This window comes from Folsomia candida, unplaced genomic scaffold (genome assembly GCF_002217175.1).
Source record: "Folsomia candida strain VU population unplaced genomic scaffold, ASM221717v1 Fcan01_Sc013, whole genome shotgun sequence".
Taxonomy (NCBI): domain Eukaryota; kingdom Metazoa; phylum Arthropoda; class Collembola; order Entomobryomorpha; family Isotomidae; genus Folsomia; species Folsomia candida.
Window position 1 is genome coordinate 1,113,420 of NW_019091205.1, and position 15,519 is coordinate 1,128,938.

General features: G+C 38.2%; 2 protein-coding genes and 1 long non-coding RNA gene across 4 annotated transcripts; all 3 read right to left on the bottom strand.

Annotated features, from left to right (window-relative positions):
* Positions 1 to 2,316: 2,316 nt before the first annotated feature.
* Positions 2,317 to 4,635, bottom strand: LOC118437302. The gene is made up of 3 exons (XR_004836006.1): positions 4,494 to 4,635; positions 3,804 to 4,198; positions 2,317 to 3,713 (listed from the first exon to the last, which is right to left on the bottom strand). It is a non-coding gene; the product is annotated as an uncharacterized LOC118437302 (long non-coding RNA).
* A 2,493-nt stretch (positions 4,636 to 7,128) lies between these two features.
* Positions 7,129 to 10,500, bottom strand: LOC118437428 (zinc finger protein 33B-like). Of its 2 annotated transcripts, XM_035856422.1 has the most exons (6): positions 9,941 to 10,500; positions 9,739 to 9,868; positions 9,248 to 9,655; positions 8,807 to 9,183; positions 7,526 to 7,619; positions 7,129 to 7,455 (listed from the first exon to the last, which is right to left on the bottom strand). In XM_035856422.1, exons 2-6 carry the CDS (start codon positions 9,856 to 9,858, stop codon positions 7,324 to 7,326), a joined length of 1,131 nt encoding a protein of 376 aa, XP_035712315.1. In that variant the 5' UTR covers positions 9,859 to 9,868; positions 9,941 to 10,500; the 3' UTR covers positions 7,129 to 7,323. The 2 variants fall into 2 exon arrangements, with proteins under 2 accessions (XP_035712315.1, XP_035712314.1); XM_035856421.1 differs by having other exon boundaries at positions 7,130 to 7,455; positions 9,739 to 10,495.
* A 133-nt stretch (positions 10,501 to 10,633) lies between these two features.
* Positions 10,634 to 13,775, bottom strand: LOC118437429 (PR domain zinc finger protein 5-like). The gene is made up of 4 exons (XM_035856423.1): positions 13,648 to 13,775; positions 13,441 to 13,576; positions 12,953 to 13,360; positions 10,634 to 12,846 (listed from the first exon to the last, which is right to left on the bottom strand). Exons 2-4 carry the CDS (start codon positions 13,558 to 13,560, stop codon positions 12,463 to 12,465), a joined length of 912 nt encoding a protein of 303 aa, XP_035712316.1. The 5' UTR covers positions 13,561 to 13,576; positions 13,648 to 13,775; the 3' UTR covers positions 10,634 to 12,462.
* Positions 13,776 to 15,519: the final 1,744 nt, after the last annotated feature.

Genomic DNA, 15,519 nt, shown 5'->3' on the forward strand with positions numbered 1-15,519 from the left:
CATTCAAAGCAACCCTTCCACTGGTTTATGTAGTATCTTCTTCCATGGGTTTTATATAGCATGGCTACGTTAACAAGATAGTTTATTTTCGCAATTAAGAATGCTCGTTCAAGCCCGGAGGCGATTGTCGCGTAAAGGTAAATGCCTTTTGTCGTAAATTGCCTCAAATGCAGCAGGTTTATAAAATCATCGTAACAAGAAGCAACATTTTTCCAACAGTCAACCCTTTCACCTGGACAGAAATAGCATTTGGACACCGTTCAAGTATTATGGTATCAAAGGAGGTCTTCCGGCGTATGCTCACAGATTTCGAATAAATTAGTAGCAAGCGATAACAAATTTACTTCATATGAGATTTGAAAAAAACATTATCTATCAATGTGCAGGTTAGATATTGACGTCGAAAGAGGAGAAATCGTGCAGTAAATTTGCAAAGTAAATTTGTAAAGTGCGAGAGTTGTCAATCTGAGGGAACGATGGCGATGGACTGTCTATTTGACATTAGAATGCTCAAAATCGGAAAGTATATGCTGGAAGACCTCCATTGTTGCAGGAAAAATAAATTAGATTTATCGGCGGTAGTGAAGCAGTGGCGTACAATCGGCGGCGTTGACCTCTGCTCTATCAGTATTAGTATTTGTCATCCATAAAATTTTCAAACCAATTGCTCCAATACTTTGGGATCTATCACCAGAAATGCTTGTGTGGGAACTTACGCATCGACTATGTATATTTATTTATTTAGATGTTGGTTGGTGTAACCCCTGTTTACATGCAAATCTGAGAATATTTATGACCCCAAATCTTTCCGTATTAAAAATGAAGGCTTACAAATTATATCAATTTATTATTTTGTTTTACTCATGCATTCTTTACTAAAATTTGACATTCTCCTAGAATTTCAAAACTGAAATGAACAGCAACGTCTGATTTTATTTCGTGTAATGGAATAGTGGCTTGTTCGTAGATTTAACTCTTTCTCCTTGAACAGGGAATATATTTTTAGAAAGGTCAAAAGGATGAACTGTTGAAATGAAGGGCACCTTCTTTTAGAAACAACCCTTTTGTCAAGGCCCAGATTCTTACTCCGAGTCAACTTGTCCCATCCAATGGACAGAAATATCAATGATACCATTTGAATAGTATGTTATCAAATCAGTCAGTCCAATTTCTTCACACAGAATCACATATAAAACGACTTAATTAGAAGTATGGGAACGTCCATATAATACTTCATCAAAAAACTTCAATTTTTAGGCCATCCTCAGTTGTCATTGACAACTGAGCATTACCAGTGGTGGGGGAAGCAGGAAGGCAGTCTCCCCAGAAAATGGGCCACGGGGACAAGCCAGTTAATCTCCCCCGGGAAAACTTATGACTTGCATGATCTAGTTCACATTGTATGCATAATTAATACTTAAAACTTAAATAATATTTTGTGTCCATTGAAATGATGAAATCTGATTATTAATGACATTAAATGCATGCATGTGAAGATTATCCTTCTCAAAAAGTTGCAAATAGAATTTAATTATTATTAATTATGATCAAAATTTTAGAAATATTTGTACAATTTTTAAATTTTAATTGACTACTATAGATATTTGAGTACATATATATGTACATATTACCGGCCTAATAATAAAATCAGACATGAGCAAATTGCTCAGAAACAAATTTACCGGGCTAACAATATTCAAATGTATGCTGTCGACTGTGTTTCGCCAATCTCGAAAAGTAGACAAACTGCTTTTTACAGAAGTAGCATTCTCGAAAGGGTGGTGACTTGAAGCAGCCAAATTCTTGCCATGGAATAGCAATCCGTACAAGATCGCTCATATATGCATTCTTGCTACCGTTCATTGCATCCCTTCGCCTGGATTTAAACAATGTGTATAACTAAGCAATTAAGGATATTCGTTAAAGCCGGGGGGCGAGTGCTGACCAGTGGGATATGTAAATATGCATACATAAATATGCATAGGTATATCCGCCCCACGAGTCCTCCCTTCCTCCTAACGGAAAGCGATGGCACGATTCAAGTTTTACGGTACAATCTGCCTGCATGGTTATCTCCCCTGCTAAATTTCAAGCACACAATAAAATTTAGAGTAAAAATCAAATTTAAGAATTATGACAATTCAATTGTTGACAACTAAAGTTTCAGAAATTTGAGTTCTTTGTCTCACCTAAGAAATATCGGAAACTGGACTTTTATTGTGCACACTTTAAATATAGATTTGAAAATTATTATGCCACCAAGTGGAAGCATGTTAACAATAAAGGTTTCCAAATTTATATTAACTAACTGCTTCATTTTATTCATCGAAACTTTTTAAAAACACAATTTCAATACGATAATACAAGTGGATTGGTAATTACATGCGCATGTGTTAAGGACATTTTCCTGTAAACTTGTATTTTAAAAATCCATTTATGCTGGGAGAGTTTGGTTGTCAAAAAAATAAAATATTCCACAAAACCTCACAAATAATTTTTACGCGAATAATTTTTACGTGCCATTTTTGATCCGGATTTAACTATTAGTTCAATTATTTTATAACTATTTTAATTTGCCGTTAAATTAAATTGTTAGAATCTTTTGACGTTATGTAGGGTATTTTATTTTACTTTACAACCAAACTCTTTCAGCATAAATCATCCATATTTTCAAACTTTAAAATCTGTAAAGAAATTGAAGAAATTTTGAACTGACATGACCCTGCCTAGAAAGGAGTAGTGATCTTTTTGTGTGCTGGCGGGCCACGGCTTTTTATTATTTAATTTTAAAGATTACTATAGGGCAATAATAAATAACTAATATAAAGTTGAAAAAAGTTCCCTCCAACCACTTTTGGGGCTCGAAAACCGAAAATTTTGACACTTTAGCTTTCTACGCCTTCCGGGCTAATATTTCCAAACCGGTTACAAATCTCTGAATACAACCAATTAGGGAAATAAAGGTACTTACATAAGGTCAATAAAAATACAGTCCTAATCAAACATCTCATAGGGGAAGAAAAAATATTTAAATATAGGCCAAAGTTAATGATTTTTTTCAATTTATTTATTTATTTACTTTTGTGATTTCTGGTTAAAAAAGTGTGGAACCCCCCATTGGGGTTATTATTTCATTTGACTTACAAGGGTAGTAGGTGCGCCAGGAAGTCAATAGTTAAGAGCAAATCATGTGCAAAAAAATCAAATGCCCACCAGTCCCCAAAAAGTTAACTTGTCCTTCTCCAAAGATAAAGTCAAAGGACCCTACTTTGATCATATCGTCACTCTAAGATTTAAACAGACAATAGAAAAGAAACAAAGTTCCTGCCTTATCATTGTTCAAGCGTGTGACGACGAAAGTGTGTCACCAATTCAGAAAAAAAGAAAAACTGCTTCTTGCAGAAGTAGCAGTCTCGTCGATTCGCAGGATTGTGACGTCTCTCATGATTGGATAAACTTTGTTTAGAATGGGTTATGAATTCGCATTTCTCGCAGGAATAAATCTTCCTTTTACTCGCCGGATGTCTCGCTTCCACGTGATTTCTCATATTGCTCGATGTCGATAATCTCTTGCCACAGAATTGACAGGGATGGTTCCTCTGATTTTCATGCACAGATTGGACATGTGTTTGTAGGTGAGCTTTACGAAAAGAAGCGTGAGGACAAAGTTCACACTTGAAAATCCTTCTGGTCGATGTTTCCAAATGTGTAACCTATGAAATAAATAAAGATTTATTTATGAATCGATAAATTCTTCGTTTATTTCAACCGACAAAATATTTCATAGGAATATAAATTTGCACCTCGTGACGTGTAAGAGTTGTCCGATGGCCAAAGCTCCTTCCACAAGTGGAGCAAGTGTACGTCTTTTCCGTCGTGTGGGTGGAGATGTGTCTCTCAAGGTCGCTTTTGGCCTTGCATTCTTTCCCGCAAAGTGTGCACGGGAATCGGGTCGGATTTTCGGCATGTTCAGCTCTCATGTGGATTGACAAAGCATTCTTGCTCGAGTAGGTTTTTCCGCATCCGGGAAATCCGCATGGAAAACGAGGTCGTTCGGTTTTGTTGTGGACGGTGTTAACATGTTTCCGTAAGTTGGATGGCGTAGAACACACCCGGTGACATATGTCGCAACTTGGTCGGTTTCGGATGGCATGATGCATTGACAAGACTCGTGGGTTTTCAAAACTTCCCCGCTAACCTAAGAATCATGGAAACTATAAAATTTTAGTTACTCGAGGAAATTTTAAAATTGTGTAGTCTTGTGGGAAAAAATTTAAACTGCTAAGGGACATTTTAGTTGCAAATCTTTTTCAACAACTAAAACATTTTGAAACCTCTTATTAAACCCATTGTAATTTGGATTTCCGAACCTTCAGATGTTTTGATGCGTAAAAGAATTTATAAAATTCGAAGCAAAACTGCACATTTGATGAATTAAGCACCATGATAGTCAAGCGATAGAGTGAAATTTAATTCGTTATCCAAATACCAACCTTATTCTTCTCCTAGGATTTCAAACTTTAGCAGAAAAATAGAAAATGCACGATTTTGTTTTATACACATCGAATGGTGACTTATTCAGATACTTAACACAGGCCTCTCTAAATATACGTGATCAATGAACATATTTTTAATGAGAGAAGGATGAACTATGTATATATCCCTTGTAAAAGCTCTGTAAGGCTAGAGTGCAGATGAAAGCTTTGGAATCAAGGGTACCTTTTTCCAGAATCAACCCTTTTGCCAAGTAACGGATTCTTTCCACCACTCAACTAATTCCATCCCTTGAACAGAAACAGAAATATTAGTGGAACCATTCGAATATTACGTTGTCAAGTCCACTTTGCATGCATATCTATTTAATTGATAAAGTAGTTGCCTAAGCTTAATCCAACCGTTATTTCCTTATTTCTGGTCAAATTATAAATTGTGAGTGGTAAAAATATCCAGGATCCGCTCACTATGTTGAGTCCTCGTCTCTTTCTAATCCATACACACAACTGCATGCATGTACATACATCCAGTATGTACACATGTTCCATTTCCATGTCTATGCAAAACTATTTAGATACATATACCAACCAGATGCATGTATCATTATGAGGAGTAGGTAGGATATACGACACCTATAATTTTTTACTAACCAGTAGTTCGTGTAAACGCAAATCTGAGAATAATTTTTACTCAAAGTCAGTCAAGGTGGTTGGACGTCAAAAATAGCGGATTAAAAAATTATTAGCATTACTCAAAAAAACTTTATTAATAATTACATATGCAAGTGTTTGGACTAATCTACTGTGTTCAAATGGCGAGAATATGCGTATCAAGAATGTCATTTTTGACAGGCTGCTTACATTTTGCAGACGATGGTTTGCTATTATCAATGTCTTGTAAATGTCGAATTTTTACATTAGCAATTGGAGTAATAAGATAAGTATCGGCGACCTAATAAAACATGAAATTAGAAAACAAGTACTCAATCCTCTTCGCTTGTTACTATTCCAAAGTATGACGGCGACAGTGTGTCACCAATTTCGAAAAGTCGACAAAATACTTCTGGCAGAAGTAACATTCTCTTCGGTTCGCACGATTGTGAGTCCTCGCGTGCCTGGCTAAATAAAATTTTGCGTGGGTCTTGAATTCGCACTTGTCGCAGGAGAGATTCTTCTCCTCATTCTCGGGATGCCTCGCATCCATGTGACGTCTCATAGTGCATAACATCGAGAATCTTTTGTCACAAAATGTGCACGGATAGTTCCTCCGTTTTTCATGCACAAATTGGATGTGCGTTTGTAAGCTGGTCCTACTCAGAGAAATCTGAGGACAAAGTTGACACTTGAAAATGCGTCGGGTAGATTTCTCCAAATGTGTAGCCTGAAAAACTAAGAAATACTTATGATTCGTTAAATTTTTCGTTCGTTTGACCCAACAAAATATTTTCATGGCCTATTAATTGGTACCTCGTGGCGTTTCATGCCTGAAAAATTGGTGAAGCTCCTCCCACAAGTGGAGCAACTGTGTGTCTTCTCCGTCGTGTGGGTGGAAATGTGCGCCCCAAGTTTGTATCTGGTTTTGAATTCTTTACCGCAAAGAGAGCACGGCAATCGGACCGGATTCTCGGAATGTTCAGTTTTTATGTGCCGTGATACACTTTCACGATTTAAGTAGGTTTTTCCACATCCGGGAAGTTCACATGGAAAGCGAGGTCGTTTTACCGTGCTGTGAATGTTCTTTATGTGGTTGCGTAAAGTTTCGGGCTTGTAAAATATACGCTGACAGATCTCGCAACGTGGTCGGTCCCGGTTGGTGTGATTCATTTTTATGTGGATTGATAAGGCTAGTGGGTGTTTCGAAATTTTCCCGCATGTCTGAAAAGTAACAAACAAACTGATGTATGTGATTGGTTGAGCTTTTAAATTACTTTCAGGATATGAGCTTATGTAGACGATTACCCCGCATTTCACTTTCGCGTTGGCATCATGCCTTATCATGTGATGCTGCAAGCTTCCTTTGGTGGTGAACGATTTGGAGCACGTGACACATGTCCAAACATTTTTAGGACGGGGATCCATTCGAAATCTTATTTGGAAAAAATCTAGCACGCAACCCGAAGTACACTTTCTTTTAATGATTTGGTTAAAATTGTACGGGTTTTGAATCGGAAATATGGATTTATTTCGTTCGTATTTCAATGAACCGTAATAGTTAGTCGTCCAACATGAAAGTCTAAAACCTTACCTCTCGCAGTATGTCTGCTTTTACATAAACTTGAGACCATATTTATTTTTAGAAAGAAAAAGGTGCAGAATGTATGTGAGAGTCCTGAAGCGAGTGAAGTTGTACATAAATGGTCTGCATACATGGGTGGCCTCGCTTTCAATGACCAGGTTAACTAAAGGATAAAAATATTCGTTAAAGCCCAGAGGTGAGTGTAGGAAGTTTCTAGTAGAAACATGTTTATTAATACCTATCTTCATGCACTAAATTGTGGCGACTTGTAGCAAGCTTCTCTAAAGTAAACACATTTTCAGTCAACTTTTATTTCAACTTATTTATTTTGAGAATATTTGTCGAAAAATAATTGCTCACACACAAGATCTATCGATTTACATAATTCTGGATTTTCAAAAAGATTATTATTAGTCTCGAAATATGTTTTTTTTTTGTATTTTTTTGTAAAATACTCAATGCACAAAAAGTCCATTATATCTAGTGTTAAGCAGCCGACCTCGCGCGGGCCCCTTCGGGCCGCAGGCCTGACCATGATATACCACCGTTGGTACGCTACTGCTGCCATGGCCAAATTTCCGCCGCAACGCCCCCTCAAAGCTTTGAAAACCACGGAAAATGCTTTATTGTCATGTGCTTCAACTTCACTTTTGGAATCTGCGCATCTTCATAAGCTGGACCGCGAGAGGTGCGAGGCGCCGTCGGCAATACGATCCACTCGTTCGTCTTTATGAAACATACGTATTTAGAAATTTATTAAAAAATCCTCTCCACCACACTCAAAAAAACAACTCACCATCCTCCTCGACTTCATCGGCCCAGCTGGACATGGACATGCCTCCTTCTCCTCATGATTTTGATGAAAGTTACATTTTTGTGATCCCAGATTCCTGTGTGATCATACCCAGCAACAATCTCAACTTTTTTGTACAAACATGTAGAAACAATTATCCTGCTTCACTTTTATTTTACACGATAGAAAAATTTAGAAATTTCAGCAGTGAAATTTTTATTGGGAAGAGCAAGAAGGAACAAATAAGTCTGCAAATTATTTTTTTGTTTAGCTCACATTAAAAATTCAAAATTTCAGTCAAATAATTGTTTTTAGTTGAACCAGGAGAATAATAGCGAGAGACGTGGCAATATGAGCAAGGGCAACCAATTGTGGATTAAGATTCTTTTTTTTTTGCCCGGGCAAGATCGGGGCCTAGATGTAGTGTAAGTACGTTAAGCATGTAAACGTAAAACCGACCACACACAGTGGTTGCATTTTTAAAATGTAGCCTCAAAAATTACACTAAATTACCCCGGTTTATTCAAGAAATTCGAAAAATAATTAAATCAACAATTACATGTACATTTGTTGGGGATATTCCCCGGAATGTAAAAGAGCTGAATTTTCATGCAAAATATATAAGTTTTTTAAAAGCTGTAACAGCTTCTCAAATTGAAAGTCTCAATGCAATCTGTTATAACAGATTAGGGACGATACCAACTGCAGGTATATTTACATACGATCGACATTTCCGAAAAAATTGTCGAGTTTTTGAATCTTAATCTGCTGGGGGATCAGTATTCCAAAGTGTGACGACGGACGTGTGACACCATGTCCGAAGAATAGAACAGCTCTTTTATTGATAGGTTATATATGTCAAGGATACCACTTTTCAGAAGCGGTGTACACATATGTACAGATTTCAGATTATTTATTTTGACCAACGTCTTAGAAAAACTTGCTCAATAATTAAATTTTAAATGAGTGTAACAAGTAAGTTTAGTTTGTTCATATCGCCGCCCTAATCATAAAAAATCAGACAAGAGTAACAGGAAATTTCCTCGATTTCTACTGTTCCAAAGTATGACAGCGAAAGTGTACAACCAAATCCGAAAAGTAGAAAAACCCCTTCTTGCAAAAGTAACATTCTTCTCGCTTCCAAGAATTAAATAGGTATGTACAGTTTTAATTTTCACATGGGAGTCGTAAGGAAGACGAGTATGTATGTACATATGTAAACACATGCATATCACAACTCGCCTGACATTAAAATCGAAAAATACATATTTTCTCAATTCTCACTTCTCTAGGGTATGATGACGAAAGTGTTGCACAAGTGCCGAAGAGTGGAAAAATTCTTTTCTGCAGAAGTAACATTCTCGTCGATGCGCAGGATTATGACGCCTCGCGTGTTGAACTAAATATTGTTTCATGTGGGTCATGAATTCACATTTGTCGCAGGAATGAATCTTCTCACTATTCGCGGGATGTCTCGCCGCCACGTGGCGCCGCATATCGGAAGAGGTCGAGAATCGTTGGTGACAAAATGTACAAGGATGATTCCTGCGATTTTCATGCACAAATTGAACATGTCGTCGTAAGTCAGCTCCAGAAAAGAAAGTGCGAGGACAAAGTTCACACTTTAGAATCTTTCGCAGCGACTTTTCCAAATGTGTCACCTGTCAAATATATTCATAAGTATTTATGAGGCTTTTTTACAATACGAGGCCAATTTATTGCTACCTCGTGAGCATTCATGGCTGACCGTTGGGCGAACCTCCTCCCACACGTGGAGCAAATGTGCGCCTTCTCCGTCGTGTGGGTGGAAATGTGTGCCTGAAGGTATCGTCGGATTTTGAATTCTCTGCCGCAAAGAGTGCACGGAAATCGGGTCGGATTCTCGGTGTGTTCAGATTTTATGTGTTGCGATGCATCTTCCTTGTTCAAGTAGGTTTTCCCACATCCTGGAAATTCGCATGTAAATCGAGGCCGTTCGGTCCTGCGGTGGACTGCGTCAATGTGTTTCCAGAGGTAGGAAGGTGAACAGAACACCCGGTGACAAAGGGTACAACTTGGTCGTTTCCTATTACTATGAAGCCTTGACATGTGGGATGATAAGGTTTGAGGATTTTTGAAGAATTTTCCGCAAATCTAAACATCACGAGGGCAATGAGATGTGTCATCCTGGTCCAAATTGTAAAATTAGTCTCAGCGTTGCAAATTCAAATGGTTACCTGACATTTCACCTTCGCCTCGGGGTCGTGCGTGACAATATGATTGGTTAATCTCTGCTTAGTTGGAAATGTTTTTGAGCAGGTGGAGCATTTCCAAACTTTTTCTTGTTTTGAGCCCATTTTCTTAATTCTGCATTTCCAAATCAGTTTAAATGAGTTTACGAATTTATAAGCAAAACTGCACTTTTCCTGAATTACGCACGGCGTCGAAATGTCTACGTTATCCGAATACCGACCTTATGATTGTCCAACATTTTCAAAACAGACGACAAAATGGACCGGAAGAGCTGATTTTTGAGTGTGTGTGCATAGAATGCTGACTGATTCGTAAGTGTGCTTAACACAAACCCTTGTCTATGTACGTGCACAAGAAATATATTTTTAGAAGGGTCAGAAGGATGAACTGAGGAGCCTGACCAAAGTCCAGGCAGGTGAATGCTATAGAGCAAAGGGACCGTTCGTCTTGAAACAAGCTTTCTTACAAGGAACACGACCTTGCCACTAGTCAACTATGTAATCCCATCCAAGGAAATGGAAATAAGAAGGAGGCCATTCGAAAATTACGTTGTTGAATATCTCACAAGGGACACTCACAACCTGTCGTTTGAGTCCAGCGTTCTCGTCGATGCACAGGATTATGACATCTCTCATGATTGGATAAACTTTGTTTACAATGGGTTATGAATTCGAATTTCTCGCATGAATAAACCTTCCTTTTACTCATCGGATGTCTCGCTTCCACGTGGTTCCTCAGTCATTGTGGATGACAACTGATGAACAGTAGTACCATGTCTCAATTCAGGAAACAGGTACATTGTTGAGGGAGCAGACCTACTACCCGTAGATAAGTCCTCACTTAAAAATTGCCGAGTGGAATGCGGTGTATGACTTTAAAACTCTTCTCGTGACTTATGATTCTTGCGATTCTTTACTTTAAAATCAAAGCTGGAACTAGTAAAGCCAATTACATTTACTAAACCACTTTATTTAATTAGAATCAATTAATTCGTTGGAACATTAATTTTACATGACTTCTCATGACCAACTCAAACCCAAGAATAATCCATACAATTATTCACTCACACAGCAACAGAAAAAATAGTGGCCCAAGCCCAAGAGAACCGGAAAACTCAAAATCACGAGGTTATGAGACACTCAATTACAATACAAAGAAATAAAGGCATTTTCATACAACTACAAAATATCATTACTTATGAAACCTTATACTAAATTCTACATACATACTCAGAAAAATCAGGGGCCCACCAAAGTGCTCCAAAACCTTTTCATTCTTAATATTTAAATTACTTTGAGTATCCTTGACAAGTCCGATCTAAATATATGTAATTGCACTTGATTTTCAGTCTTTTTCCGGTCATTTTATTAGGGGGTAAAAAATCAATTACGTGGGCGCAAAAATCAATGTGGGTTCATTTCCGCAATTTAGGGGACAAAAACCTTAACATTAGGGGGGTCGTTAATTATATCCCGCCCAAAATTTATAGTTCCGCGACTGAATGACGTCCAATTATTGAAGGGGGAAAATTATATTTCAAAAATTAAAGCAATTAACCTCTTCGTTTTATTCATAACAAATTTTGAAAAATGTAATTTCGTCCATAACAATTTATGTACATGCATGTGCATTTGTTGGGTACATAAATTACTGCATAAATTGTCAGGAAATGCATGTGGTTAATGTGATTTTTCAAAAGCTTTTAACAAATATCGGATGATCATTTATTATGATCTGCTTAGGGAAATTTGGAAACACCTGCGCGCAATACTACAACTTAATATGAGAAATTTTCAAACGCTCGCGCGAAAAAACTGGCACAACTTACGCAAACCCGGCCTAAACTGTTTGATAGACAAACAAATTAGATAAGACTCTGATTTTTTTCTACTCTAAATTCTGAAAAATGGCTCCACCATGACCATTTTAAGTTGAGGTACACTGAAAAAGTTTTCCAGTCAGAATTTCACCGGAAATGTGATAAAAAAGGCTTAATTCACGTGGGCATGAAATTTCTTTGGCCTCAATTTATAGAATAATAAATGTAGGACGTGTTAGAAGACGAGTCATTAATCAGGGACTCCCTCCTCCCCCTATAAACCGCCCCCTAGTAAATCGGCCGAAAAAGCTAAAAACGAAGCTCAACCGTTTGATCGACCAGGAAATCCCAAAGAGCATTCGCAGTATGGCGAAACTACTAGACCCGAATCCCACAACTATTCAAAGGGTCATGAAAAGAGATTGGGACAAAATCAAACGGACAAAGACAAAACTGCATGCGTTGAACCAGCGTCACACGGCTAATGGCAAGTTTTAGCGCTAAAAAGCGCTAAGGGAACTACCCTGCTGGAGTTGCGGACGAATAGGGGGTCACAATCGACGACGCTTTGTCCAAGGTAGATGACCGTAACGGGAGATGGTCAATCTGCTGCGCGTCGTGGAGAAAATGTACAAATTAGGTACGACTTTATATGGACTTTGGAAAAGTTTTTTGGACGAGTGGTTAAAAATAAGCCTTAAAATGTGTAAGGAAGTGTTTTCATCGAAGAATAAGCGCTGCAGACTTGTAGCCCAGAATAAGGGGCATCCGATAGAGCAAGTTAATCACCCAAAAAAAATCATATGTAGGTACGAAAAATAGCTGAATTCTTCTCAAAATAAGTGGTACACCCTCTGTAAAATCCGACAGGAACAACAGCAAATTTCCATCATTTAAACTGTTCCAAAGTGTGACGACGACAGTGTGTCACCAATTTCGAAAAGTAGAAAAACTGCTTCTGGCAGAAGTAGCATTCTCGTCGATTCGCCGGATTGTGACGCTTCGCGTGGTGGGCTAAAGTTCCTTTCGAATGGCTCCTAAAATTGCATTTGTCACATGAATGAATTTTCTCATTTCCGGTATGGGTCGCTTCAACGTGACGTCGCAAGTTGTCTGATCTCGAGAATCTCTTGTCGCAAAATGTGCAAGGATGATTCCTCCGATTTTCATGCACAGCTTGGATATGCCTTTGTAAATAACCTTTAAGCAAGAAAGTCTGATCACAAATTTCACACTTGAAAATTCTCCGGGCAAATTGTTCCAAATGTGTAACCTGTAAAATAACGAAGTATTTATGGATGAGTGGCTAAATAAATTGTTTCTTCACTAGCATAACCAAATTGTTCACAGTAAAAATGTACATACATACTTTTTTTTACCTCATGTATTTTTAATTTGTATGCATTTGAGAAATGCCTCCCACAAGTGAAACAACTGTACGGCTTCTCCGTCGTGTGGGTGGAAATGTGGGCGTCAAGGTTGTGCTTGCTTCTAAATTCTTTACCGCAAAGTGTGCACGGAAATCGTGCCGGATTCTCGGCGTGTTCTATTTTTATGTGCTTCGACACATCGGCTTTCGTAAGGTAGGATTTGTCACAGGCAGGAAATCCGCATGGAAAACGAGGCCTTGTAATCGTGCAGTGAACCGCACTAATGTGTCTTCTCAGATTGTCAGGGCTGAAAAATCCGCGGTGACAGACGTCGCAAATGGCTCGGTCCCGGTTGGTGTGAAGCCTTTTTATATGGTTGGATAAGGTTCGTGGATTTCTAAAAATTCTTGCGCAGATCTGAAGAGTAGAACAAAAACTGATGTGCATCTGTGGTTGGTTTAAATTTGAAAATGTTACATTTAAATTCAGACGAGTACCTCGCATTTGACCTTCGCGTCGAGGTTATGTGTTGACATGTGACGGGTTAAATTTGCTTTAGTGCGGAATGTTTTTAAGCACGTAGAGCATGACGATTCATTTCCTCCACGTCGAGCCATTTGCAATCTTTCTATCCTAAGTGGAAAAATAGTTTAGCGAGAAACCCTACATACACCTTCCTTTAATTATTTGGTTAAAATTCTTACCTGGAATTCGAAACTTTATTTATTTTTTTCGTATTTTGACCTTAATCCCTTAGTGGTGAGGAAGCTCCAAGTTTGCATTGCCTGCCAACGAAAACTAAACTTCTTTAAGTTTACTTGTGTTGTAAATTTCATACCAAGAATATTTTTAGAAAGAGAAGGGTTCAGATTAATAAGAAGGGCACATGCATAAATTACGTCGTTATAAAAACGGCGATTTTTAGACCACTCACCCACCCCTTCCCCACTCTATTCATGTAAAGCTTAACACTAGTAAGATAGGCTAATCAAAACCACCGACCAACCGTTTCAATGACGTAATATATGAATGTTCCCGAAGTCCTGAAGCGAGTGAAGGTACGTCGCCTGCTTGCAAGGGCAATAACTTGAAAGAACCACATGCCTACGGCCATTCAAAGCCTCTGGATTTAAAAATAGCATGGATAACTTAGGTCCTTAATTAAGAATATTTGTCAGAGCTGGTGCCCGACTGACCGAGATTTACTGAAGCTGGGCTCCGTTCTGCCTCCTCTAAAAAGTCCTGTTTGATGGGTTTTGAGCGTGCACGCACTCTCGCCTACTTTTGCACGGAGTCATGTGAAATTTTCAACTTTGTCCTAGAGATGCGAAATTTGGCATGCACATGCACCAACATATGCTGCATCATGATATAACATCAATTCCCGTTCCGTTCGCTATAAATTTTTCAGAAAACATCGAAAACCAAATGTCACCCCTATTCCGTTTGGTTTTTGATTTTTCCTGAAAAATTTATAGCGAACGGAACGGGAATTGATGTTATATCATGATGCAGCATATGTTGGTGCATGTGCATGCCAAATTTCGCATCTCTAGGACAAAGTTGAAAATTTCACATGACTCCGTGCAAAAGTAGGCGAGAGTGCGTGCACGCTCAAAACCCATCAAACAGGACTTTTTAGAGGAGGCAGAACGGAGCCCAGCTTCAGTATAACCGCTCAATTCGCAACCATCACAAGGGAAATAAATTATGGTAAGGAAAATAGTGAGATTTTCTTTCCCCCATCCCTCCTGAATCAGGAGCCCTGATATGTACCACATGGGCACGATGTCATTGGAGCTTTGGGCACCCTCTCGAGTTACATAATTTATGAATGTCCCCTTCCAAAAGAACATTTTCCCCACCAGGCCCCGATCTAGCCCGAAATCTTACCTGGGCAAAGAAATTAGGCGCCCCAAGCCGGATTCGCAGGATTGTGGCGCTTCGCGTGATGGGCCAAACTGGGTTTTGAGTTGGTCTTGAGTTCACAATTGTTGCATGAATCTTCTCGGTATTTCCGGTATGTATCGCCTCGACGTGAAGTCTCAGCTTGGCTGATGTCGAAAATCTTTGGTCGCAAAATGTGCACGGATACTTCTTCTGATCTTCATGCACAAATTGGATATGCTTTTTTAAGTCAGATCCACGTAAGGAAATATAAGGACAAATTGCACAATTGAAAATCCTCCGGGTCGATTTTTCCAAATGTATAACCTGTAAAGTACGCATATACATATAAATATACAGGGTGGTTTAAATGTCACGCAACAATGGAAAATTTTTCAATGGAAGAAATCCCTAAATCCCCATTAGTTACAAGATTTTGGATTAAGATTTTTATAATTATTATCAAAACTGATGGAAAACTGATGACGAAATTCTTAAAACATTGAATTTTAGAGACAAAATTTCGGTAACTAATGGAAATTTACAAATTTTTCTCATCGAAAAATTTTCCATTGTAGCGTGACATTTTAACCACCCTGTATATTATAGCGTCACAATTTTTTTTTAAATTTTATCCAATAAAGTATTTTCGTGTGAGACACATAATTTTACCTCGTGACTGTTTAAAT

Coding starts and splice junctions, on each gene's coding strand:
- LOC118437428 (XM_035856422.1), bottom strand. CDS start 9,858: ATGGGCTCAAAACAAGAAAAAGTTTGGAAATGCTCCACCTGCTCAAAA. Junction 9,184..9,247: donor CAGCCATGAATGCTCACGAG/GTAGCAATAAAT, acceptor TATATTTGACAG/GTGACACATTTGGAAAAGTC. Junction 7,456..7,525: donor CGATGAAGTCGAGGAGGATG/GTGAGTTGTTTT, acceptor TGTTTCATAAAG/ACGAACGAGTGGATCGTATT.
- LOC118437429 (XM_035856423.1), bottom strand. CDS start 13,560: ATGGCTCGACGTGGAGGAAATGAATCGTCATGCTCTACGTGCTTAAAA. Junction 13,361..13,440: donor ACGCGAAGGTCAAATGCGAG/GTACTCGTCTGA, acceptor TCTACTCTTCAG/ATCTGCGCAAGAATTTTTAG. Junction 12,847..12,952: donor ACAAATTAAAAATACATGAG/GTAAAAAAAAGT, acceptor GTTATTTTACAG/GTTACACATTTGGAACAATT.